Below are 27,346 nucleotides of genomic sequence, written 5' to 3'. Positions count from 1 at the left end.
TGTTGATTCTGCTGTGGATTTTGTTTCTACAAACACCATGTTGCTGTTTGTGTGGCAGAGCGTTGAGAGGGAAAAAAGTACAGTTACCATGGTGATAGTAACTGATGTGTTTCAATAAAGCAGTATAGAGCTTCTATACATTGGTTATGGCTTTGATTTAAGCTAAAGCACATCTGCGTTATAGTGCAGCAATTCCTTTTGTTCTCTGCACTCAAATAATACTCTGCTAGTAATAACTATTCAGTGCCCATTTAAGGACTCAGTCACATAGCCATTAATCATTTACATAAACGTCCAGTTAATAGATGGTTATGAAAACTCACACCCCAGAGAAAGAAGAACCACTGATTTCTAGGCGAAAAAGAATCACATTCACGTTTGGTGGATGTATACTACACCTTCACCCTTTTATCACTAGGAATATCACTACACTTACAATGTTAGTCAAATGTCATTGTGCAAAAAAAATGCTGTTTGCAGTAAAAAAAAAAAAAAAACCCATGAAAGATTTACGTTATTGAAAAAATTCACATGGTTTCATACATATTTTGGATTATGGTCGGCACCATTATTTCGATGACGTCTAATGGTTGCACTTTGAAAGCTAATAGCGCTACCTGTTGCTATTTTACTCGGAAAATAAAATACTGATATGATGCAACATTGTGGGGCTTTTGGTTGTCATTTGCAATTGAAGGGCACCAAGAGAGGCGATGTAAGTCTTCACTGCTTTCCTAGTGATAAGAAGAGTAGAAAAATGAGAGAAGATGCCTGTTGATGAAAAAAACTTCTTAAAGACCTGCATCTTTGTTCTCTCCACTTTAGCCCTGATGCCTTTGAGGCTTTTAGTAGACCACAGTAGACAAAAAACACTAGATGCCATTCTAAAAGGATGTAAACATGCAACACTTGTCATGACGCTGCAGCCACTGAAGGAGTTTCTCATTGCGGATTTCACTGGGGGTGTTTAGACTCCTTGTGGGGAAAAATCGATGGTACGGCATTTGGTTTAAGCTTACGCTTATATCAATCACCACCTGTAAGCTCTTTCAGTAGCTGTGGTCATCGCATCAGTCTTTTATTTTCCAAGTTGTTGCGGTAAAAATAGTTTGCGGTAAAAATGCTGGCTTTCCATTGTTTTTTGTTTTGTAAACATGGCTGTGTTTGACGCTGTTGCACTTACGTCCCTTGCAGCGTCTAATGCATGAAACGGCATAATAAAAACGTGGCGCTCAATTTAAAAGTTGTTTACTCCCATCTTCTTGCATGTTTTTCCTATTCTACTGGCCGTTTTGCATCTTTGTCAACACAAAAGCGCATTCTGTGTGAATGGCACCTAGCGATATGAGTGTAAGCTTTTATTCATGTGCACCAACGTGATTGGATCGTTCTTTTCTCTTTACTCTTATCATTGGCATATTGTCAAACTGTCTAATTCTAATGTTTGGCACTTTGGAGAGGTGTTCTCTTCACGGATGAATCCCGGTTTTCACTGTACAGGGCAGATAGAAGACAGCATGTATGGCGTCGTGTAGGTGAGCGGTTTGCTGATGTCAACGTTGTGGATCGAGTAGCCCATGGTGGCGGTGGGGTTATGGTATGGGCAGGCGTATGTTATGGACAGCGAACACAGGTGCGTTTTATTGATGGCATTTTGAATGCACAGAGATACTGTGACGAGATCCTGAGGCCCATTGTTGTGCCATTCATCCACGACCATCACCTCATGTTGCAGCATGATAATGCACGGCCCCATGTTGCAAGGATCTGTACACAATCCCAGTTCTTGCATGGCCAGCATACTCACCGTACAGGCCACCCATTGAGCATGTTTGGGATGCTCTGGATCTGCGTATACGACAGCGTGTTCCAGTTCCTGCCAATATCCAGCAACTTTGCACGGCCATTGAAGAGGAGTGGACCAGCATTCCACAGGCCACAATCAACAACCTGATCAACTCTATGTGAAGGAGATGTGTTGCACTGCGTGAGGCAAATGGTGGTCACACCAGACTGGTTTTCGGACCCCCCCAGTCTCCCCAATACTGCACGTTTTAGAGTGGCCTTTTATTGTGGCCAGCCTAAGGCACACCTGTGCAATAATCACGCTGTCTAATCAGCATCTTGATATGCCACACCTGTGAGGTGGATGGATTATCTCGGCAAAGGAGAAGTGCTCACTAACTCAGACAGATTTGTGAACAATATTTGACAGCAATAGACCTTTTGTGTACATAGAAAGTCTTAGATCTTTGAGTTCAACTCATGAAAAATGGGGGCAAAAACAAAAGTGTTGCGCGTATAATTTTGGTCAGTGTGTTTTCCAAGTTGTGATGTGGTAAAAACAGCAACAGATAGCACCAGTAACTCTCTGAGTGCAACCATTTAACATCATCAAAATAAAGGCAAAATAGCTCAAAAAAGGTTTAAAACGATGTGGATTTTTAAATAAAGTAAATCTGTCTTGATTTTTCTACTACATATTTCAGTAAGAGACATCATTTATGTTACATTAAGCCATACAAGTCTTAATACCCTTTTTAATATATTTCTTTTATTTCTTCTAAATTTCTTTTTAATATACCACAGTTCAAATATATGTCGTCAGTACATTTTCATTTAGCAAGGATGCCTTAAATTGATAAAAAATGACAGTTAGGACAAAAGACTGTTTAAAAATGCTCTTCTAGTCATCAAAGTATCCTGACCAATGGTTTTCAACACTGACAATAATAAGAAATGCAATCATAGAAAATAATATTAAGAATATAAGCAATTGAAAAGAAGAAAAAAACAATAAGAAAATTAATCTTCCTGACCCCAAACTTTTGAAATGTGACACAGCCATGAATATATATTCATTTTCTGCCTTTGTTAATGGAGCGCAAAACAATTTTACAGCATAGTGGACCCAGTTAGATCAGAAAATACTATAACACCATTACGGTCCAATAATAGCATAATAGGGTTTGTCATTTACTAGATGGTGCTCGTTTACATTTTTTGACACCTTGTGAATATTTATGCTGCATAAAAATCACTTGTTTTTTTCGCACTTGGCTTATGCAAATCGTAGTAGCAATTATGAGGTTGTATTTTTCACTCGAAAAATAAACACACAGCCATTATTTCATTTTACATTGGCTTTATTTTGCTCTGGCTACAGTATATCAGCTATTATTATGCTGTGCATCTTTAAAATGACCCTTAATGAATAATGAATAATATAACCCACTTTTTTTGTATTTTATGTAACTTAAACGTCCAAAGATGATTGCAAATATGTAACAGAAGAAAGGGCAATTTAGCCCGACCCAAAGAAGCCGTGCAGTGTGTGACTTTCACACAAAAGCGCAGGCTCTCAGTCCAGGAGCGCGTCTCGCGCAACGGCGCCGTAACCTGCGGCTCTCAGCGCGGGTTTAAATGCGTGCCAAAGGGCACGACTTCACTCAATAGAATTTTCCGGCTCAGAGATTCAGCAGCGACGCTGTGAGATCAGGATGTGCTCTCTCGGCAAGATCATAAGGCTGATGTTAAAGCGCACCTGCAGAAGGTTGCTGCATTAGATATGCACACCTGGATTCATGAATACATTCGCAGAGTTGTAAACACAAACACTGATGCATTTCATGTTGTCATGAGTTTTTTTCCTTACAGGAACTGAAGTCTGACTCATTTGTGACATTTTTTATGTCATTAACGATCAAATTAAGGCTCCTTTCATAACTGTGGTAGCAAGTTTGCGTTGTGCTTTCACACGAAAGCAAAGAGCTGTGCCTATGGAAATTGCACACCTGAATGGTTGCTGGCAGGCGCGTTGGACACATAACATTAATGAATAAAGAGGAAAAATTGTGCATACTGCTTGCAAGAAAGCCAATATTTAATGAATTGGTGGTGTTTGAGTCAAGTGACCTTTGTCAGGCGTGTTAAAAGCAGAGAAACGGGCACTGATTGTGCCTTTGAACACGACAGAGATGTGGGAGGAGGGTAGGTGTGTGTTAGTGTGTCGAGTGTGAACGACCTCCAGCTTATTGTAATGCAGATCACACGTATGTGACCTTGACTCCGGGTAATTGAATAGTTTCTGCATTGTTTGACCCTGGAGTGGAACAGTGAAAGGAAGTCAGCTTTAATACTGTTACTTGCTCATAAACACTGACTCAGAAAAATCGGTTATGGAGGGAATCATATGGGGAGAGGGAAGAAAGATGCGTCACCCTCTTAAAGAGATAGTTCACCCATAAATGAAAAATCTGTAATTTATGACTCGCATTCATGTGGTTAGACCCGTAAGACCTTCCTTCATCTTCGGAGCACAAATTAAGATATTTTTGATGAAATCAGAGCACTTTCTGGCCCTGCATAGACAGCAGCGCAACTGACATGTTCAAGGCTCAGAAACGAAGTGAGGACATTGTTAAAATAGTCCATATGATGGGGTCAGAAATCTCTCGGATTTCATCAAAAATAAGATGAACGAAGTTCTTATGGGTTTGGAACAACATGAGGGTGAGTAGTTAATGACAGAATTAAAATTTTTGGGTGAACTGTCCCTTTAACTGAGCAAACTGTTTTTTTAATGCTTGTGTTAACTGTTATTTGCATGTTAAAAGTACATTTTCAGTGGCTGGTAAAATTAATTTGTTTTAGTCATCCTACAATTTAGTCATCCAAAAATATCAGTACATCTTGGTGCATTGCCAATTTATAAAACCATATTAATTTTTTGATTAAACATTAGCCATGAAGCATTTTGCTTAAAATGGTAGCTGTATCAGAAATGTTGGTCTGTTTTGGCACTTTTGCTTGAAAATGCAGAAAATATAATAATTATAAGTAAGTGTTTTACTATGTTAAAACAACATAAATATGACTTTTTACCTAGCTGGTTTATGAAAATGTGTAAATAAATAATGTGCAGCAAAATATGACTATAAAATAAAAGAGAGGAAATAGAATGGGATCATAGCATTGTATTCTAGTACAGTTTTTCATCTAGGAATTTTTATTATTATTTTCTAAAGTCAATTTCCATTAACCACAATATGTGTGGGTGTTCCCAGTCTATAAATGATACATTACATCTTTCTTATATTTTCTTTTCTTTCTTTCTTTTATTAAAGGTTTTTTTTGTTGTTCATTAAATATTCTTTATTTTATTAAAGGTCAGTACTAGCATCCATCAATGTTTTTGGGGAGCATTATTAGTAGTAGTAGTAGTATTATTTTTAACTAAATAATATAAACATTTATTTTTTGTACCTGATTAAAACACACTGCATATAAAACCTCCAATCTGATTAGTTACTGAGCAAATTAATATGTTAAATTGTCTGAATAATTTTTGGTCTAGGCCTACAGAAGAATTTTATTTATTTATTATTTTTTTTTTTTTTTTATTAATAACATTAAGAAGTTTAACATGAATTTAAAGAGCTAGTTCACTCAAAATGAACTATTGTGTTTCTTTAAAACACAATTAATAAATCTTAATTATTCCAAACTTTTGCTAGCCAGTGTATATACAGTGGTCCCACTTTTTTTTTTTTTGGACAAATCAGTCACATTTAAAGGGATAGTTCACCCAAAAATTAAAATTCTGTCATTAATTACTCACCCTCATGTCATTCCAAACCCATAAGACCTTTGTTCATCTTGAGAACACAAATTAAGATATTTTTTAAGAAATCTAAGAGCTTTCTGACCCTGCACCTTCTGAGACTACAATGGTACCACCACATTCAAGGCCCAGAAAGATAGTAAAGACATTGTTAAAAAAAAAAAAAAAAAAGTCCATGTGACAGTGGTTCAACCTTAATTTTACTGTATAAAGCTATGAGAATACTTTTTGCATGCCAAAAAAAGTTAGAACGTGGTACTGATGTGAGTGTTTTTTGATTTCTTTGTGCACAAAAATTTTCTCGTAGCCTCATAATATTACAGTTAAACCACTGTTGTCACATGGATTATTTTGACAATGTCCTTACTGCCTTTTTAGGCCTTGAACGTGTCAGTTGCGCAGCTGTCCATGCAGAGTCAGAAAGCTCTTGGATTTCATCAAAAATATCTTAATTTGTGTTCTGAAGACGAACTAAGGTCTTACGGGTTTGGAACGACAGAATTTTCATTTTTGGCTGAGCTATCCCTTTAATGCAAATGCAAAGACAGTCTAAAAATAAATCAACTTTCCAGCTTAGCTTGTGCTTGTCAAGCTAGCAAATCAATCGAATCACTCACTGTTCCTACAGTAGTATTAGCATTTCAAACACGTCTCAATGATGAAAGATGTTTTGACTGTCCTTTGCTCTCTTGTGAGCGTCTCTGCGGTATTACAGGTGTAGTTTACTAAAGGCTTGAGCAGATGAAAGGATTTATGTGATGTGGTCACCTGCTATGTAGTAATCCATTTCTTGTTTGAGGACTGAGGGCAGTTTGATGACAGGAGCAGTGAATCCTCACCTTTACACCCCCGCTGCGCTTCATCCAATCACGGCTTGTCAGCGCTTCTTGTTTCTTTACTAGAAAAATGAGTTCAATAAATATTTAATGCACACCTGCATTCTCGCTTTTCACATTTCTTTGCTACAAAGTCTTTAGGGACGCATGAGGCTGCTCTGAAGTTTACAGACTTTCTAAGAGCTGGTGTTTTTCTTTCGGCAGGCTGAGGATCTTGTTTGTAGCTGGAGAACGCTGTGATATAGAGACCCTCGAATGGGCCAAGAGGAATTTTGGAGTCCCAGTGCTGGATCACTGGTGGCAAACTGGTGAGTCACTGCCTTAAAGTTACACTGTGCTTCATTTCTGTTGCCTGCTTCTTAATACAGATCTGTTTTTTCAGATTCAGTCTTTAGGGTTAATTGTTTACACATTTGTGTGTCTGTATCAGCTGCCTCATTTCTGCATCAGCACAACACCAAGAAATGTTTTTCAGTAACTGTTAGCTGAGGACTCTACAGGTCAAGTCCATTTGAATTGGTTTTCAAACTGTGGATGTGGTTTGAATCAAATTTGTCAAAAGAGCATTGAAGTTGATTTGTTCAGAGTACAAATAAAAGGATTTCATTCCTTTATGACAAAAATATGTCTGAACAAAGCCGAAGATGAAGGATGATCCTGTGTATCGGCTGTTTTATAACTTCTGTTGATATCAGGTGATATTGATGGCATTGGTTAGCATAATATGAGTCCTCCCAGCTGACTTTGTATGCTTCTTATCATAAGAGACTTCTTATCAAAAACAAAAAAGTCTTACATATCCCAAACTTGGCTGTGTTAGAGTATGTTTTTAAAAGTTGTACATTACAATATAGTTTTTTGCTGAAAAAAAAAAAAAATAAATCAAGGGAAACATGGAATGAAAAGTATTTTTCATCTGTTAGAAACGTTTGAAACTGCCCCCCTTACTGAAAGCTCATTTTTTAAGATATCAACCTCAAATTTGGAACTCAGCTTGCTTAGATTTATGCCTTTGATCTTCTTGCTGTTTTAGAGTAAAAGATGTTTGGGAAAATATATTTCATATAAAATTTGAAATTTTTCATAATAATAAACATTCTAATTATTATTATATATATATTTTTTTTTTTTTTTGGTTTAAATTTTTTATAAACTTTTTTTCAGTTCAACAATAATCTGCTAAATTACTTCTATAAAAAGAGATTTGCGACAAAATTTGTGTTAATTTCATTCTCAGGTCTTTGGTCAAAAAGTGGTTAACTGGTAATAAATGCATCCTAACTATTCTGTAAATATTATTCAGTACCGTAAAACACCACCACCACGAATAACACAATTTTAGAATGTGAAAATGTTCAGAAAAATATAATAAGTATTTTTAATTTAATTTAATATAAATGTCATTCAGTACCATAAAATTCCTTAAAAATACTAAATATTAAACAAAAAGCATTATCAAACTAAAATATAGTACATTCATCTCATTGAAAAAATGGGGAAAAAAGAAAATAAACAAACAAACAAAAATGGTAAAAGTGGTAACACGCGAAAAAAGATTTTGGAATGTAAAAATATTTGTGAAATATATATTTCATATAAAAATTTAAAATGTACTTTTGTGCATTTTCACAATTATAAACTTGTGTGTTTTTTTTTTTTAAGAAACGTTTTTTTCTGTTCAGCGAGAATTTGCTAAGTGACTTCTTTAAAGAGATTTGCGACAAAATTGACATTTTTGAAAGTGTCATTCTCAGGTCAAAAAGTTGTAATAAATGGATCATAATTATTCTGTAAATATAATTCCATAAAAAAAAAATTCCATAAAAAAATAATCAATTAAATTTAAAAAAATCAAGAAAAAACATTATCAATCTAAAATGTAATATGTTCATCTTATTGAAATAATAGTAAAAAAAAAAAAGAAAAACAAACAAAAATGGTCATTTTTGAATGCCATGCGAACAACACCATTTTGGAATGTAAAATGTGTGGGAATATATATATATATTTAATATTATTTTTTTACATGTTTTTTTGTGTATTTTTCATAATAATAAACAATCTTTTGCTGTTGTTTTTTTAAAACTAAACTTAAACTTTCTGTTGTTTCATAAACTTTTTATTCATTTAAGCAAAAACTTACAAAGTGACTTCTTCAAAAACAGATTTAGCAAAAGACATTTACAGCAGTTTTAAGAATTTTTTGGAAATTTCGTTTTCATGTCTGTGGTCAAAAAGTGGTTAACAGGTAATAAATAGATCATAATTATTCTGTAAATATACGTCTGTACAATAAAATTCCCTAAAAATACAAAATATTAAATAAAAAAATTAACAAAGTAAAATATAGCACATTCATCTCATTGAAATAATAACAAAAAAAGAAAAAACAAACAAACATAGATGGTAATTTTTTGGCTGCCAACACCATTTTGGAATATAACAGTAATGTTTAGGGAAATATATATTTCATATAAAATTTTAAAATGTATTTTTTGTGCATTTTTTTAAATAATAATAAACAAGTTCTCATTTATTTTTGTTTTATAGTTTTTATTTATAAACTCCTTTTTCGGTTCAGCAATAATCGGGTAAGTGACTTTTTTATGACATAATTCACATTTTTGGAAGCTTCATTCTTAGGTCTATGTTTCAAAAAGGATTAACAGGTTATAAATGGATCGTAATTATTCTGTAAACATCATTTAGTACCTAAAAATTTCCTGAAAATACAAAATATTAAAAGCATTACCAGACTAAAATATAGAACATTAATTTCATTAAAATAATATTTCGAAAAGAAAAAACAAACAAACAAGAAAAAATTTTCATTTTGACCGCCATGCTTTGGAATTTAAAAAGTAAGCATGTTCTGTACGTTTGTGAAAATAATTACTAAAACAAATGAAAAGTACTTTTAATTATCTTGTTTTTCTTAACTTTATTGATGCAAACTAAAAGATAAGATTGCAGTCTTAAAAAAGAATAGATTAGAATAAATTCACAAGTCTGAAAAAACAAAAACATAATGACACATAATGTCATACTGTTCCTTGAAAGCAAATAACTCAACACAGTAAAACCAAATATTCTAAAAAAGTAACTTTAGAAGCTTCTTTATGATCCAGTAAAATAGTTGGCAAATGGCAAAAGGTGCAACTTCCAGTTGGTTATTTTTCTTTCTGCATGCTGCAGTGTTCAGTTCCTGATCTTAAACTCGCCCTTATTTCCCTGGCAGGCCTGAAATGGATTGTCTGCAATACAGGACACTTCTTTTGATATTCATAACCCCTATTGCCTGCATGATGCATAAACCATCACATGTATAATGAATTGGGTTACTCCTCCGTTCTATACTGACCGCAAAACATGTTCAGCTCATAAATATCTCTGAGAAATAAACAGGTGCCGAGCTTGACCGGAGAATATTTGTACAAAATGAACTGAATAACCTCCCCTCGCTCTCATATCCTCTCATATCCATCCTTCTGGTCGGTACAAGTAGACTGTTTGTGTCATTCGACGGCGCGAATTTAAAACCAGCGTCAGAGCCGTATTGATGCGTGAATGGAAAAAACGATGGATCCGTATGTGAGTGAGCGCAGGGCCAGAGAGGCTAAAGTGCTTCATGTGACGAATGATTCTGTCCTCACAGCGAGCGTGTGTGCGTGTGTCCCGCGCTCCCTTTATAATTTCACCCTGTCTCCATCCAGTTTATGATTAAAAGCATGTTTATGCATCACCATCAAGACGGGTCGCATTATTAGACGGCTTGTAATAACAGCCACATCTCCGCCTCGGCGTGCAAACACACAAATGCCACAGCGTGTTTGAATTGTTCAGCGGCACAGAGCGAGATTTGATTAGAAGAGCTGATGAGGTGTAGTGTAACAGCAGTTTGGTTGCGCTGATGTGATGGCTTTTCTGAAATAAAGTGGAAGTGATTTGAACCTTCATTATCTATGTCATTACCCGCTCAAACCTCCCCAGGCTCATGCGTGCGTCGCAATATCAGAAGTCAAGCTGCTGTGACGGAATCTCTCTCTCTCTCACATACACAAACACACACGTTTGCATGCTGTAACTTAGGGATGAGTTATAACCGTTATTATGAAATATATGTTCTGAATGCTGATTGGTTAGTGCTGCAGCTAACAACTGTTTTGAAAGCCATCACCCATAAAGCAACCATTGCAACCACTCAGAAATGACGATTGTAATTCTGGCCAATATAATATTCTGATGCGCATTTTTAAAAGGGTTTACTGTTTTGTGTAAATAAATTAAAAATGAAACATTAAAAAAAAAAACTGAACTGAATTTAGGCATCACAGCATTATAATGTGCAGTATGAAACTGCAGATATTTTTGAGATTTGTTAAGGATTATTCAAAAAATAATAATAATTATATAATAATAATTCACACTATTAAAATAATAGTGTCTTTAAAGATCAACTTAAATGAAATTACCATTAACTATTAAACATCTAATGTCGACCGATACTGATCATTTAAGTAATAATAATACAAAAATAATAGTAATAACACTCACTAAAATAATAATAACCACTATGGTAGTGGTATATTTTTCAGTCAAAATAGCATTGACTTAATTTGCTTCATAAAATAATGTTGAAATTCACTTTTGTATATATACGTTTATATCACTTTTACGTAATTTTACTATGTAACTTATTAACCTAAAATTAAGCTAAGTGATATTATTTTTTGTTAATTAAAATAAAGTTTAAATAATATAAAATCTATGTATTAGATAAAAAGCTTAAATGTTTCTTAACTAGTTGTTTATTAGCATGCATATTACTAGAATATTAGCCATTTATTAGTAAAAATTACGCATTTATTAATGCCTTATTCTTCATGACCTTATACTACGTCCCTAATCCTACCAAATACCTGAATTTAACAACTACCTTACTAACTATTAATAAGCAGCAAATTAGGAATTTATTGTAAGAAAAGTCGTAGTTAATAATGAATAAGTGTTCCCTATTCTAAATTGTTACCAAATTTCCTTCACAACAAACTGAAGTATTAATATAACTAAACTAAACCTCAAATAACAATAGAAGCACACAAACAAACAAACAAACAAATAAACAAACAAAAAACTGGAAGAAAAAATAGATTGTTTTCTTTGCAACAAACTGAAGTATTAATATAACTAAACTAAACATGAAATAAAAATAAAATATCACTAGAAACACACACACAAACAAACAAACAAACAAACAAACAAACAAAAAACTGGATGAAAAAGTATTGTTTTCTTCATAACAAACTGAAGTACTAATATAACCAAACTGAACCTGAAATAAAAATAAAAGCTCACTGGAAGCACACAAACAAACAAACAAAAACTGGAGGAAAAAATAGATTGTTTCCTGCACAACATACTGAAGTGTATATATATACTTAAACTTCAAATAAAAACAAAAGCTCACTAGAAGCAAGCAAGCAAACAAACCAAAAAACTGGAGGATTTTTTCTTCCTTCGCAACAAACTGAAGCACTAATATAACTAAACTGAACCTGAAACACAAATAAACGCACACCAGAAGCACACAAACTGGAGGTAAAATATTGATTGTGTCCTTTACAACAAACTGACATACTAATATAACTAAAGTAATCCTGAAATAAAAATAAAAGCACACTAGAAGCACACAAACAAACAGAAATCTCGAGAAAAAAACATTGTTTCCTTCGCAACAAACTGAGATATTAATATAACTAAAGTAATCCTGAAATAAAAAAAAATAAAAGCTCACTAGAAGCGTGCACACACACAAACAAACAAAAAGCTAGAGCAAAAAATAGATTGTTTTCTTCGCAACAAACGTCGGAATAAAAATAAAAGCTCACTAGCACAAACAAACAAACAAAAACTGGAGGAAAAAAAAAATAGATTGTTTTCTTGCCAACAAACTAAAGTACTAATATAACTAAACTGAACCTGAAATACAAATAAAGGCCCACTAGAAGCACACAAACAAACAAACAAACAGGAGGCAAAATATTGAGTGTGTCCTTTACAAAAAACTGAGATACTAATATAACTAAACTAAACCTGAAATAAAAATAAAAGCGCACTAGAAGCACACAAACAAACCAAAAACTTGAGAAAAAAAACACAATGTTTCCTTTGCAACAAACTGAGATTTTAATATAACTAAAATAATCCTGAAATAAAAATAAAAACTAGAAGCGTGCACACACAAACAAGCAAAAATCTAGAGGAAAAAAAAATAGATTGTTTTCTTCGCAACAAACTTCGCAATAAAAATAAAAGCTCACTAAAAACAAACAAACAAACAAAAACTGGAGGAAAAAAAACAGATTGTTTTCTTCGCAACAAACTGAAGTACTAATATAACTGAACTTGAAATACAAATAAAAGCTCACTAGAAGCAAAAATAGTTTTTTTCTCCTTTGCAACAAACTAAAGTACTAATATAAGTAAACTGAACCTGAACTACAAACAAAAGCTTACTAGAAGCACACAAACCAACAAACAAACAAACTGGAAGAAAATATCTAGAATATTTCTTTCGCAGCAAACTGAAGTACTAATATAACTGAACTACACCTGAAATACAAATTAAAGCCCACTAGCACAAACAGATTAGAGCACATGAAATTACTAAAACTGAAATTAAAATGGATGAAAATAAGAAGATAACAGTTGACTCAAAATATGAATAAATAGTATATGAATAATAGCCTTTTGTAGCGTGTTGCTTATATCAGTATGTGTTTGCAGTTTTGAACACATGCACACATGTATATAAATGTGTCATTTAATTATTCTCCACGGCAGCGTTCATCCAGTACCCACAGAAAATGAAAGAAAGGCTGGCGCTTTTGAGACCTGATAATAATCTGTGTGCTATTTTAAGACGCAACTCCTGCCGTGAAGAGGTGGGGGGCTTGGTGATGCGGGCTGCTGATGTCACCGCTGTTGCCGGGCAACTGGTATGTTTCCAGTTGGGAGTAAGTGGCAACGACTGCTGGCTGTATTAACGACCTTAACGCGGCCATGAGCGCCGGCGCCCGTCCTTGTGCTGCCCATCGTGCGCGTGAAACCTGGCACAGTCTGTTAGTTTTTGACTCTGGTAAACTTTATCAGTCCACTTTGTGATGTCAAGTGGCCAACAGTAACTTTAAATACCGGTGAGGGTAGGACATGAACTTCAGAAGGCCTTTATTAACCCCCTGGAGCCATGTGGAGCTCTTTTATAATGGATGGATGCACTTTATTGGACTTTGAAATCTCAACACCCATTCACTGCAATTAGAAATATTGGAAGAGCCAGGAAATTTAATTTATAACTTCAGTTGTATTTGTCTGAAAGATTAAAGTCTGATACACCTAGGATGGCTTGAGGGTGAGCAAATCATAAGTAATTTTCATTTTTTGGGTGAACTATCCCTTTGATTTTTTTAAAGTTTGCTTTACATTAGTCATTTAATGCTATAGAAATGGGGTGTGGCATCATGATTGTGAGCTTGCGATTGGGTCTGTGGGAGTGTGGGCGGGACTTTGATACCGCAGCTCCACCTCACGATCACTGTTGCGCACTGTTGTGCTCCAAATTATGTTATTGCAGGGTGTCCGCAGGTTCGTAAGAAGTCTTAAAATGTCTTAACTAACGTTTTCCTAATAAAAAGGCTTTAAAGAGTCTTAAAATGTCTTAAATTCAGATTCAATGGGTCTTAAATATTGTCGTTCACATTACCGCTAAAATATCGTAAGTCCGACAGACCTAATGACTGTTTAAAATCATTGGACAGACTGAAGATTTTTTCACAGTGAGGTAAAAATTCAAAATGTGTAGTTTATTTATAACATGATATAATTCAGTAACATACCAAGCGAGCTATTTCGCTGAATATTCTCACGATTGCAAATGTTACATTGATTTTAGTTCAATAAACAGTAGTCAAGTAGTGCAGTTATTTACATTTCAGACTGTTTCACCAACAAAAGTAAAACAGAAGTATCTCCAAGCAACACTCGGTGTTTTATTACTGAATAATTCAGCATTTTGAATGAATCAGTTGAGTGAATAACTCAATGACTCACTCATTAAGTGACTTACTGCCACCTACTGGTAGTTTAATATGTTCAAAAGTATGTGTCCCCCCCAGCATTTCTTATTTGTATATTCATAAATGTATTTAAAACATTAATAACATTATTTATTGCAGTTGTACTTTTGCAGAGTTAATTATTTAATCGGCCTAGTAACAGCCCTATAGAATTAATTGATAAATTGTAATAATTTGACATGAAAGGTGATACATACATTTAAAAAGATAAATAAAAATATGCAGTTTTAAGTATGCAAAAACTGATGAAAATATTGCTTCAGAATAAATTGTTTACAGCACCATAAATCTCAGTGATGTGGTACTTTTATAGGGATATTTTGTGTGGAATATGATCTCCTGGTAGGAAAAGTTCACTATATATTGTAGTAATAAATATTGTTTATAAAAGGAATAAAATTTAGTTTTCTTTTTACATTAAACACATTAAATATTACATATGTATGTGATATAATGCATATTTCCATTACAAGTTTAGGTCTTAAATATTGTATAAGGCAGTATTAAAAAGGTCTTAAAAAGTCTTTTCACTTGTTCATATCTGTAGAAACCCTGTATTGGCCCAAGATGACGGACCATACTGGGATGTTTTGACTTTTCTGTAGTGGAAGGAAGTGGCGATGCGTGACCCATCTTTTTTACAGTCTATAATTTAGATATTACTACTGTTTTTCTCCCACTCTTTGCCTAAATAGTAGAGAAGTAGGCATATTCAGACGCAGCCTAACTTTAAATATGATTTTACATTATTAGACACTTAAAACCATGTGTTATATTTGCATAGAAAAGAGCAAGTGCACATTCTTGAACTTTCAATAAATTTGGAACAACGTGGTGTACGTAAATGACCTAAGTAGTAATCTGTAAATTTTCAAAAACGGCAGATATTCAGACACTTTTTCCCGCTCTGTGTGCGCGTGTGTGTACACGCTGTGCGTCACCTGTGAAAAACGTTTTAGCTTTCTGCATTACTCACATACGGCAGCAGTGGCAGACAGACTCGTGGTGCCACACGCTGCGATGCCAACAGTTTTCTGTCTCACTCTCCATCTCTCTCTCTCTCTTTTTTACCAGTTACTCTCGCTCACTCTTCATCACTTGCTCGCTCTCTCTCTCTTCCTGCTGTTCGCAGCTCTCCTGTAGCATCTGGCTCCGAGACGGATGACGAACAAGTCTGTGTTCTATTTGTGAACGCTTTGCTCAGTGTCACGCTGTCGTCTACCAGTTGTGATGTATTTTTAACTTTGTTGTTGATGATGATGATGAGAATGATGTTTATTTATTAGCCAGGCATGTAATTTATGCAAGCACACAAACGCAGGCGTGAATGAATGCTGGGGAGTGTGGTGTTGTAGATTACATACTTAATATGCGTTGTTGCATTGTTGTGGCAGTAACAAACTTAGCACTCAAGGAGAGTGGTAAAGTTTTCTTGAAACATAAGTTGTTAAACTAGATGAGGTGACTAGCTATAAATATGTTGAACTGACCATAAAGGGATAGTTTACCCAGAAAAGAAAATTCTGTCATTAATTGCTCACCCTCCTGCCGTTTCAAACCCGTAAGACGTTTTTTATCTTTAAAACACAAAGTAAGATATTTTTGGTGAAATCTGTCAGCTTTCTGACCCTGCGTAGACATTGAAATCCCAGAAAGAAAGCAAGGACATAAGACTTCAGTCAGTAATTGACCACTGTTATTATTGGCTAGTCACTGCATTGGAAACAGTATCAACATCCCCTTTGCTTTTGCATGTTTTGACAAGATAATGAAAATAAAACATCATTATGAACGATTTACTTACCGTTTGTAATGCAGCTGCAGTCAGATCTTGTACCGCAGATCTAGGTGACGTCACCTTGCCCCATTAGTTCCAAAACGAGCTACTTTTGGAGCTTGATTATATAAATGGTTTGTTTATAATGAGCAGGTTTTAAGCTATAAAACTTGCAGGATGTTTTAATGGGACAAAGACCTCTTATATGCCAAAAGATCAAGGCAAATTTGAGTTCTCATGTCATCACCCCTTTAAAATAGTCCATGTGACATCAGTGGTTCAACTGTAATTTTATGAAGCTATGAGAATACTTTTTGTGTGCAATGAAAGTGAAAATAACGACTTTATTCAGCAATTTCTTCTTTTCTGTGTCAGTCTTTGATGAAAAAACTACGAGTAATGTCGTTATTATTGTTTTGTTTCGTACAAAAAGTATTATTTTGGAACATTTTATTTCAACATTACAATGTAAAAAAACAAAAATTTGAATGCATTAATTGTTCCTGTGTTATTTTGGTATTTATATTTATATTTCTGTTAATTTTCTATTAAATTTCCATTTTAAATTTTAAGTGTTCTATTTGACTACCTTTATATTTCTGTTTATTTTATTTCAGTTTTATTAATTTTAGTGCTCACTTATTACTCATTTTGGTTAGTTACCGAAGCAACTTTTCCATTTTCAACATAGGCTCATTGGAAATATGTGCTTCTATGTACATTTCTGCAAAACTGGATAAACATATTTATATGTACGAATCACTACAGTTTCCAGTTGAAATGAACACAATAGAGGCAGTAAAACTCTGACAACTTTTGTTCCTTTTCACACAAAAGTATGATGTACAGGTACAGAGTTTTGATTAATAAAGCTTAATTTTCATGTTATGACTTTAAAACAATTTTAACATCCTGCACGATTTGAAAACTGATACTTTTGAATGTTAACACTATCGGGTGGGTTTAGGGTTGGGTTTGACGTATGGGATATTTTCAACACGATGGAGAATTAACCTTTAGCAACACTAGCTGGATATTTTAATTCTGAAAAGCCGCAGGATGTACCACAAGCAGCGTAATAAAAATGCAGCAATATGTACCTGTACCAACATAACAAAAATGTGCCACGGTCACATAATGAACGTGTGTTTTAGCGCCACTCTCTGGAAACTTCACTTTAAAACTGCCGTGAAACATGCAGTAAGGTATGTAATTACAGTGTTGCAGAAATGTATATAGAGGCATGTATTTTCATGAGCCTTGTTTGTGCATTTTTCAACTAGGTTTTACTTGGATGTTCAGTTTTATTAGTTTTACATGTAATATTAAGGGTTTTTTGTCTTTATATGAAACAGAAAACAGTAATACCTGTAGTATTTTTGTAGTGTAACTTAAGTTGAGCTAACAGTAGCACTGAATTGTACACAATAAGGTAACTGAGATGAGTTTCGAAATTTGATTATTCTGAATAGATTATGTAAATAGAATTTCCATTTCATGCCAAATTTTATGCCACATAGCTGAAATATTTTCAAACTGTTGCTCCCGTGTGATAGTAGTTGACCTGAAGAAGAAAAGCGACCATAGAAAAAGAAATGTACAAAAATGTGTTTGATTTGCTTAAGTGTTTACACTTGGTCTTTCATGAAATCCGCTTCTAATGTCAGTGAAGGTTTCTTGTAGCAAACAGTTTTCAATTACAGTTTTAAATCACCATTTTTTTAAAAAATTAAGCAGGTTTCTGCACCTTCAAGATTTCTATCCACCTTATTCTTCAACGCGGAAGTAAGTTCATGGGTGAGACTTCCGGTTCATTAGCCTCTTATGAGGAATTAATGAGAAGAATAACAATGTGCCATAAACACATAGTTTGCACTACGAAGTGTGTTCATAATTAAGATAATACATTAAAATAATACAGTAAAACATACCAATTTAAAATATAAAGCAGCAAAACAAGCTGTTTCGGGACTCAGATGACTCCGGAAGCCATACCCATAAAATTTACAAATGGCCATGCCCACTCTTACAGATAAATAAGGTGGATAGGTTAATGGCATCTTTTCTGATTGGTAAAGCTCTTTGCATGTGAAATGAGTAACAAGACCCCTAAAAGTTGCTGAAGAATGACTCCTCATTGATATGCAAATATAGGCGGTCATATGTTAATAAGCATATGTTTGTGACATCAGTGCCTCATTCTGAACGACCTGCTTATGCAGCTCTATGGTGTCTCTGTTTTGTAGAAAGTGGCTCTTCCATCACCGCGTCCTGTGTCGGTCTGGGCTGCTCACTCACTCCCCCCGCTGGTACAGCCGGTAAAGGCGTGCCGGGATACAACGGTGAGATTCCACTACGTTGGCACGTGTGCGGCTTGTTTATTACAAACTCTGTCTGAAGTTTTATGTATCAGTTCCTTTTGATTGATAGTTTTTAGCTGGATGGTTCAATAAATGACTGAAGTACTTAAACTCTCTTCATCTTTGTCCCACAGTGACAGTGATTGATGATGAAATGCAACAGGAAAAGCCAAGGACTCTGGGAAATATTGTGGTAAAGTGAGTTAGTTAAATCATTTCATTTTGGATTTGTATTGATAGAGGCAGTAGATCAAGCTAGCTTTGACCCCACATGTCCTGCATAAATAGTTCAGTGTTTTTGTTCACTGTTCTGACGTACGTCAGAAGGGCTGAGCGATACATATGTCATAATGCATCAATATGTCCTAACTTGATCATGATTGTTACTGCTCAAAACCATTTGTGAAGAAAGTGAGCATGAATATAAATGCACCCCATTTACTTTCCCAATGCACAATTCATGATGGCATTGAATTTTAAGTTTGATAACTTTTAAAATGACATTACCAAGTCCTTGCTTTCAACCATCTGTCATATGCGCATTTCACAATTCAATCAGTTTCCGATAGACAAATCAAGTCCCATTTAAATATATTTTGAAGATCCCCTTTTACTTAAAAATACATTACACAGGCACATTCAGTAGGCTGTGATGAATGCTGTTTGATGTTGACTTTAATGAAAGGACAAATATAATGAAATGTCACTTCTTAAAATGCCAGAGAGGGAGCGAATGTGCCAAACCAATTTCAAAATGTCTTTTTAAAAAGTTAAAAAGTTAAGCAGTCCATAATGGCACTTAATATTTTATCAGTCAAAAGTTCAGACAGCTTTTCATAAAGAAAAGTTGCTTTGGATTGCACTTTCCCATTGACTGGATCAAGCTGAAATATATTATATTTCATATATATATTATATATTATAATATGATTATAAAAAAAAAAAAAGAGAGAGACAATATTTTAGTGCGGATTTAAATTTAAAATATTTGCATTATTTTACACATTTGAAAGTAAAGTCATATTAACTATGAAACAAAGTATTTTTTTTCTGTTTTAAATTTTTCTGGATTCCGTTTTTTCCTGTTTTAATTTTTCTAGACTCCGTTTTAATGGTTAAAATTGAAATAAAAAAAAATATAATCAAAAAGCATGTTTAATGGATTGAAATTATATTCACATAATGTAGCAGCAATTTAGAAAGTTTAACAAAAAAAAAACATTTTATAGGGCCTTAAAAATGTAATTTTTTTTTCTCCAATAAAGTTTTGTTTTTTCCGTTTTAATTTTTCTAGATTGTTGTAATATTTAAAAAAATAAAATAATTGAAAAGCATGTGTATGTTTTGCAATTAAAATGACATACACATGTAACAGCAATTTATAAAATTGAACAGCGTTTCGTTTTACAAAATCAATTTTCTTTCCCCAAACAGCCCCTCCCCCAAAGTGCATTTTGTTTTTTTTGTTACAAAAGAATTTTTTTTTTCTGTTTTAATTTTTCTGGATTCTGTTTTTTCCCCACCATACACTCTGTTTTAATGGTTAAATTAAAAAAATATTTAAATAAAATAATAAATGTAATAAAATATGATTACATTTGATTATAATTTATTTTATTGTCAAATTCAGTTTTATTTTGATCAAATTCTGTGTTTTCAATTAATCTTCTGGATTCTGTTTTCCCCTATTTTATGTTTCTAGAAACTGTTTTAATATTTAATTGAAAATACATTAATATAAAAGCTTGTCTAATTAATTGAAATTGCATACAAAATTTAACAGCAATTTAAATTTTAAATTTAAAAACGTAGACGCCCCTATCTTTTCAGGCACGTCTACTCCCATTCCCGTCCAGGCCCGCGCCGTATCCTAAAGATGATAGCTTAGCTTTTTTGTTTGATCTTCACAAATAACTCTCCTTTTCTCTGCTTTCCTCTTCAATCTGCTCATCATCTTCTCTACACAATGAAAGATTTACTGACACAAAGCCAAAGCAGAGGAGAATCTTTTCATCACACATCTGACTTTAAAATCTGGGTCTTTGTATGAGGACATTAAGCCCGCGTCTGAGCTGAATCGCTAATGGGGTCTCGTCTCACACCGTCTGCTTAGAAAAGAGCATCTTCTGTGTTCTTTCAGCCCGTCTTCAGGTACAATACCCCTCTAAGACGACGGCACGTCTGTCCTCGTCCGCCGCTGAGGGAACTAATCTCGTAGATGTTTGTTTTGTTGTCATTTGTGCTCTCCGATAGATTTGATTTTAATCAAGAGCCTGCCGGATACATGCTTGGATTAAAAGGAAATTGCGACTTCTAAAACGAGACGCTGTTTTATGCATAAACACTTTCAGGAGGTCCAGGCTGGATATCGAATGGCTGTTTATCTTGCACATACTGCTTATTTTTTTGAGTGTGTTGACTATTGTGTCCATCAGGGGTTGTACAAAAATGACAAAAATTTTTGTCAACCGAGTAAAAGATCATTTGAATATATAATTGATTATACTAACGTAACAAAATGCACAAAAAGGTATTTATAAGTAAACAAACAGTTTGATTACCTGTTGACTTTTGTTGTATGGAGAAAGCCATAAAACATGCTGAAGAAAGTAGGTCATACAGGTTTGGTCGAACAATTTAAGGGTCAGTGAATAATGACAGAATAGTCATTTTTGAGAGAATTATTTCTTTAATATTATATTTGACAGTCCTTGCTGTTATTCCTTGTATTTTTCCATTCATGAAAGATTTTTGTCCTTTTAGTTTTTTGTTCCTTTGAATATTGTCATTTATATTCATACTTTAAAGCATTCTGTGACCCTGAAAGGTTGAAAAACATCTCGTTCTTTGATGGTTCAAAGAAGACCAAGGTCACATCTAGAATTTTTTTATTTGTTATTTTTTTTCCCCTTCTAAAAGTCTCTCTTTTTTTTTTTTTTCTCATCAGGCTTCCTCTGCCTCCTGGGGCGGCTCTCAGTCTCTGGCAGAATGAGACGCTGTTTAAGGAGTTATACTTCACCAAGTTCCCCGTAAGTGTTTAGCTACAAGATGTGTGTGTGTGTGTGTATATATATATATATATATATATATGTGTGTGTGTGTGTGTGTGTGTATATATATATATACCATTACATAAAGTACTGGTCAAAAATTTGGAAAAAATATGTTATTATATGTATATTTATATTTATATTTATATATATATATATATATATATATATATACCATGACATAAATTACTGGTCAAAAATTTGGAATAAGTAAGATTGTTAATGTTTTTGGAGTTTTTGAACAGTAAGATTTGTAATGTTTTTTTTAAAGAAGTGTCTTATGCTCTTGAAGTCTGCATGTATTTGATTCAAAATACAGCAAAAAATGTAAAATTCTGAAATATTTTTACTATTTAAAATAACTGCTTTCTATTTGAATATCATTTAAAATGTAATGCATTCCTGTAATTTCAAAGCAGAATTTGTAGCATCATTACTCCAGTAACATGACCTTCAGAAATCATTCTGATATTCTGATTTGCTGCTACTATTATCATTATGTTGAAAACAACTGAGTATAATTTTTCCAGATTTCTTTGATGAATAGAAAGTTTAGAAGAACAGCATTTATCTGAAATAGAAATCTTTTGTAAAATTATAAATGTCTTTATCATCATTTTTGATCAATTTAAAGCATCCTTGCTAAATAAAATCATACATTTCTATCATTTCTATCCAAAAAAAATAAAATAAAATACTGACTCGTGTATAATGTTACAAATCTTTTTATTTCAGATAAAGGCAGTTTAAATGTGGCTTCAAACGATCCCAAATGCGGTTGTAAACGATCCCAGTCAAGGAAGAAGGGTCTTACCTAGCTAAACAAAAAAATACAATTTATATACTTTTTTATCTGAAACGCACGTCTTGCCTTTCTCTGCCTGAACACTGTGTGTTTTGGTTCAAGACAGTTAGGGTATATCGAAAAACTGATTGTATTTTCTATTGCTAGACAAGACTCTTCTTTCTCGGCTGGGATTGTTTACAACCGCATTTGGGATCGTTTGAAGCTGCATTTAAACTGTGTTTTTGAAGTTCAAAATTGAAGCACCATATCAGTCCATTATATGGAGAAAAATGAAGAAATGTTTTCTTCAAAAAACATAATTTCTTTATGACTGGAAAAAGAAAGACATGAACATCTTGGATGACAAGGGGGTGAGTACATTATCTGTAAACTGTTGTTCTCGAAGTGGACTTGTCCTTTAACTGTTTTAAATATTTATAATAAAAATAATAACAATAAATGTGTCTTAAACAGCTAATCAGCATATTAGAATGATTTCTGAAGGATCATGTGACACTGAAGACCGGAGTATTTATCACAGGAATAAATTACATTTTAAATTACATTCAAATAGAAAGCAGTTATTTTAAATAGTAAAAATATTTCACATTATTACTGTTTTTGCTGTAGTTTTGAATCAAATAAATGCAGACTTGATAAGCACAAGAGGCTTGAAACTTAAAAATCTGTTCAAAAACTTTTTAAAGGTGGTGTAGAATGATCCAGTTATTCTAGTGAAGAGCTGGCCACTCAGACAAGAAAGGACCATCTGATTTAAAGAGAGCAACCACTGTTTGGTTTTCATGTTAGGGGCAGTTTCATCTGGAATAGACCACACCGCAATAATGAACCACCGTTGAAAAAACTAGATGTGTTTTGTGGCCCTACCAAAATGAAAACAAAATTTGTCTTTGTGATCAGAATTACTACCTAAAAATATGAAAATGGTGGTGATTTTCATAGGCGGAAAACACAGTGCTGTTGTGCTCATGATTATGTAGTTTACACTAATGTGCCTCAATCAAAAGCTGAGAGTATGCTCGTAATAATATCAACCCAGACTAATGAAAGTTGCACAGCAGTCTGATTTGCGATTCTGACAGGAGCCTTCAGACACATCAGACGGTCTGCGGGCGTGCCGAGGCCGTTGCGTGCCGTTTGATTAGTCTCGCTATATCTATTCCTTTTGATAATAATCAGGCAGGACACTCATAATCCCTTCACAGGAAGGTGCTCAGCATGTGCTTTTGATAATTACATCTCAGCGGCTGCTGGCGGCATTCGAACAACACGCTGATTGTAATGACAACAGAAAAGTTTCAAGGATGTGTTTATCACTGAATGTATTTTTTAAAATGATGCGATGCTATTTTTTGTGCTGTTAGTTACAGCGAATGGGAGGTGAAGCTTTGGCATTTCAGAAAGGATGCACAACCACCATTAAAGTGGTTCATACGGCACGTGCGCTACTGTATACAATGAGTATTAGGAAAGTCGTACCGTACGCTAGCATTGGGTGACAGTTGACAGTTTTTGAGAATGAATGTTTTGAAAACATTCAGCTGTTTATTTCCTTTCTGAAGGATCATATGACACTGAAGACTGGAGTAATGGCTGCAGAAGATTCAGTTTTGCATCACAGGAATAAATGACATTTTAAAATATGTTTTTTAAATGGTAATAATATATATAAATAATATATTATGGCTTCATAATATAAATGTTTCACTCTAACTGATGAGCTTTAGAGCATTAAAAGCACTTCATTTATTCCAAGGTTGTGCAAATAAAAATGTTCTGGTTGATTGTCTTTGTTTGCGTATGTGTGTAGTTTATTAGACATGATTGACAGCTTATGAAATATCTATTGTAAATATGACGCAAATGGTCTTATTTTAGGACTGCATGCCAAGTTATGATTTGTGCTTTTATGTGGTGCAGCACCATCTTGTGGTTTAAGGAAACAGTACATATCAGCTGCTTCATTCTGGCACTTAAAATGTGTTGTTATATACACAAATATGTATTGATATTGTGGTGAAAAGTGTTTTTATTGCCCTCCCTTCGTAGGGTTACTATGACACCATGGACGCCGGTTTTGCGGATGAGGAGGGCTTCTTGTACATCATGTCTCGATCCGATGACGTCATCAACGTGGCGGGTCACAGGCTGTCCACCGGCGCCCTCGAAGAGGTGCGAGGAAAGGGAGCGTCTCACTCGTGACAAATAACAATCACAAGAATCTTTGTTGCTGCAACAAAACCATATCTTGTGTGTGTGTGTGTGTGTGTCCTTTAGTCTATCCTGATGCATCCTGCCGTAGTGGACTGTGCTGTGGTGGGACTTGAGGACTCCCTGAAGGGACACGTGCCGTTGGCTTTATGCGTGCTCAGAAATGGTGAGGAGTGGGAGTTGGGGGGGAAGCAAATACTTGAGATTTTAGGATGAAATGATTATTGCAGTGATTAATATGTTTCTGCAAACAATTCTTTTAAAGGGGTCATCGGATACAAAGTTCACTTTAACATGTTGTTTGAACATTAATGTGTGTTGGCAGTGTATGTTCACATCTACTCTATAATGACAAAAATCCATGCAGTAGTTTTTAAATAATCTGTAAAAATAATATCCCCTTTTTCAAATCGAGCCATTCTCAGATGCCTGTCGGTGTGACGTCACACCGAAAAAAACCCGGTGGCAAACAGTGTTAAAGTAGCCAAATTCTGTAGGAAAACTACTGTTCAGTCATTTAATTGTAATCTGATTATATCTTATAATAATGTTACATTTTTGCCTGTGGTGACAAATCAGAATTTTCAGCAGTCATTATTCCAGTCTTTACTGTCAGAAGTCATCATGTAGTAGCCTATCATGGTTTTCCCCAAAATATTAAGGAGTAAAACTGTTTTCAACATCGAATAATCATGGCTTTGCCAGCACAGGAATAAATTACTTGTTAAAATAGTTTAAAATAGAAAACCGTAATGCTGATTGTACTTTATTTTTGATGAAAAAAATGCAACATTGTTGAGCATCTTTTTTTCCCATTTCCCATGTTGTTTCTTTAAAAAAAAAAAAAAAAATTAAATTACTGAAATAGTAGTAAGTAAAGCATTGTAATAAAATATGTGTGCATGTGATTGAATCTACAATTAAGCTTAACTTCTAAATACCGTAAATGTAAAAATGTTTGCTTTAATGCTTTGTGAATTTAGTTGGGTAATAGTACTCATAAAGTCATATTTGAGGACATGGGATTAGATGAATGAAATAAAGTAAAGGGACAACAGTGTTACTGTTTTGTCTAAAGTGCTTTAAAAACACAAAGAAGGATGCACCTTATTGAATGTATGTTTCTTTATGTTCATGTTTGTTTGTTTGCAGACTGCCAGAAAAGCGAGGACGTGCTGGCGAACGAGATGGTGAAACTGGTGAGGGACACCATCGGGCCAGTGGCAGCTTTTAAGAAGGTAGTCTTTGTAAAAGCTCTTCCCAAAACCCGCTCAGGAAAAATTCCAAGATCGTCTCTTGCTAACCTGGTGAACCACAAGCCGTATAAGGTATTTTCTGACTTGTATTTTTCCTAATGGTAACTGTTACTAAAAGTTGGTGTTATATGACGTTTCTGAACTGCAGATCTTCAGCTTCAGTCAAAATGTGTGAGAAAAGCTGAGCTTTCTAATTTGGATGTTTGTGACTGTAAATTCATAGATCGGTCCCACCATAGAAGATCCTGAGGTGTTTAAGGACATTGAGAAGATTCTGTGAAAAGGAGCTGGTAAATAATTTACAACCAGATGTGGATGCGCACATTTGCGCACGCACAAGCAAACACATTCACTTACTTGCTACTTCCTCTTCAAGATGTGAAAATCTCTATGGAAGATATTCCATAGAGAATCATGATTCCAATTAGAAAGTACCCCTCATTATACCCTAATATTTTGAATTAGTAATGTGATGTAATTGATGTGCATTAACATGATAATTTCCACTTGTTTATGGTTTTGTATAACTTGGACCAAATATAACCAGGACCAAATAGATGAATTTTACAAAAAATATTTGGTTCACCCCTGAGATCAAAATGAAAACAAAAGGTGTGAAGGCACCGATAATTGTACCAGTATTTAAATTTAGTAATTTGCAAGTTTTTTATTGATATTCTCCACATTGTATAGTTTGCCAACTAAAGGAAAAAAAGTAGTTATCATATGTAGTTATCATAAAAATGGTCTGTATTGCCTAAAGGAGAAGTCCACTTAATATAACAATTTAAAAATAATTCACTCACCCCCTTGTCATCCAAGATGTTCATGTCTTAAAGTCGTAAAGAAATTATGTTTTTTGAGGAAAACATTTGAGGATTTTTGTTCATATAATGGACTGCTATGGTGCCCCAAGTTTGAACTTCCAAAATGCAGTTTGAATGCGGATCCCAAATGCGGTTGTAAACGATCCCAGCTGAGGAAGAAGGGTTTCATCTAGTGAAAGTTTTCATAAAAAAAAAAAACTACAACAATTTAAATACTTCTTAATGTCAAACCCTCGTCTTGTCTTGCTCTCCCTGAACTCTGTGTATTCTGGCTCAAGACAGTTAGGGTATGTGGAAAAACTATGATTGTATTTTCTCCCTCAACTTCAAAAAATCATTTCAAAATCATCCTACATCACTGCAGAAGTACCGACCCAGTCTTTGCAATGTGAACATGCAAAGAAGATCAAACACCCTTAACAAAAAAGGTAAAACAGCGATATAGGGCGATTTTGAAGTTGAG

General features: G+C 34.2%; 1 protein-coding gene across 1 annotated transcript in view; it reads left to right on the top strand.

The window, feature by feature from the left end:
• Positions 1-26,893, top strand: part of acss3 (acyl-CoA synthetase short chain family member 3) — a 46,096-nt gene extending 19,203 nt beyond the window's left edge. Inside the window, exons 9-16 of the mRNA XM_051107601.1 lie at positions 6,664-6,767; positions 18,618-18,713; positions 18,866-18,929; positions 21,679-21,760; positions 24,639-24,761; positions 24,867-24,966; positions 25,953-26,128; positions 26,280-26,893. Coding sequence (XP_050963558.1) covers positions 6,664-6,767; positions 18,618-18,713; positions 18,866-18,929; positions 21,679-21,760; positions 24,639-24,761; positions 24,867-24,966; positions 25,953-26,128; positions 26,280-26,336 — 802 coding nt within the window. The 3' untranslated portion in view covers positions 26,337-26,893. The remainder of the gene's footprint in view (positions 1-6,663; positions 6,768-18,617; positions 18,714-18,865; positions 18,930-21,678; positions 21,761-24,638; positions 24,762-24,866; positions 24,967-25,952; positions 26,129-26,279) is intronic.
• The last annotated feature ends 453 nt before the right edge of the window (positions 26,894-27,346 follow it).

The sequence above is a fragment of the Labeo rohita genome, chromosome 4 (assembly GCF_022985175.1).
Source record: "Labeo rohita strain BAU-BD-2019 chromosome 4, IGBB_LRoh.1.0, whole genome shotgun sequence".
In the NCBI taxonomy this organism is placed as follows: Eukaryota; Metazoa; Chordata; class Actinopteri; order Cypriniformes; family Cyprinidae; genus Labeo; species Labeo rohita.
Note: the sequence above shows the minus strand (reverse complement) of the source record. Positions and strands in the feature narration are given on the sequence as shown.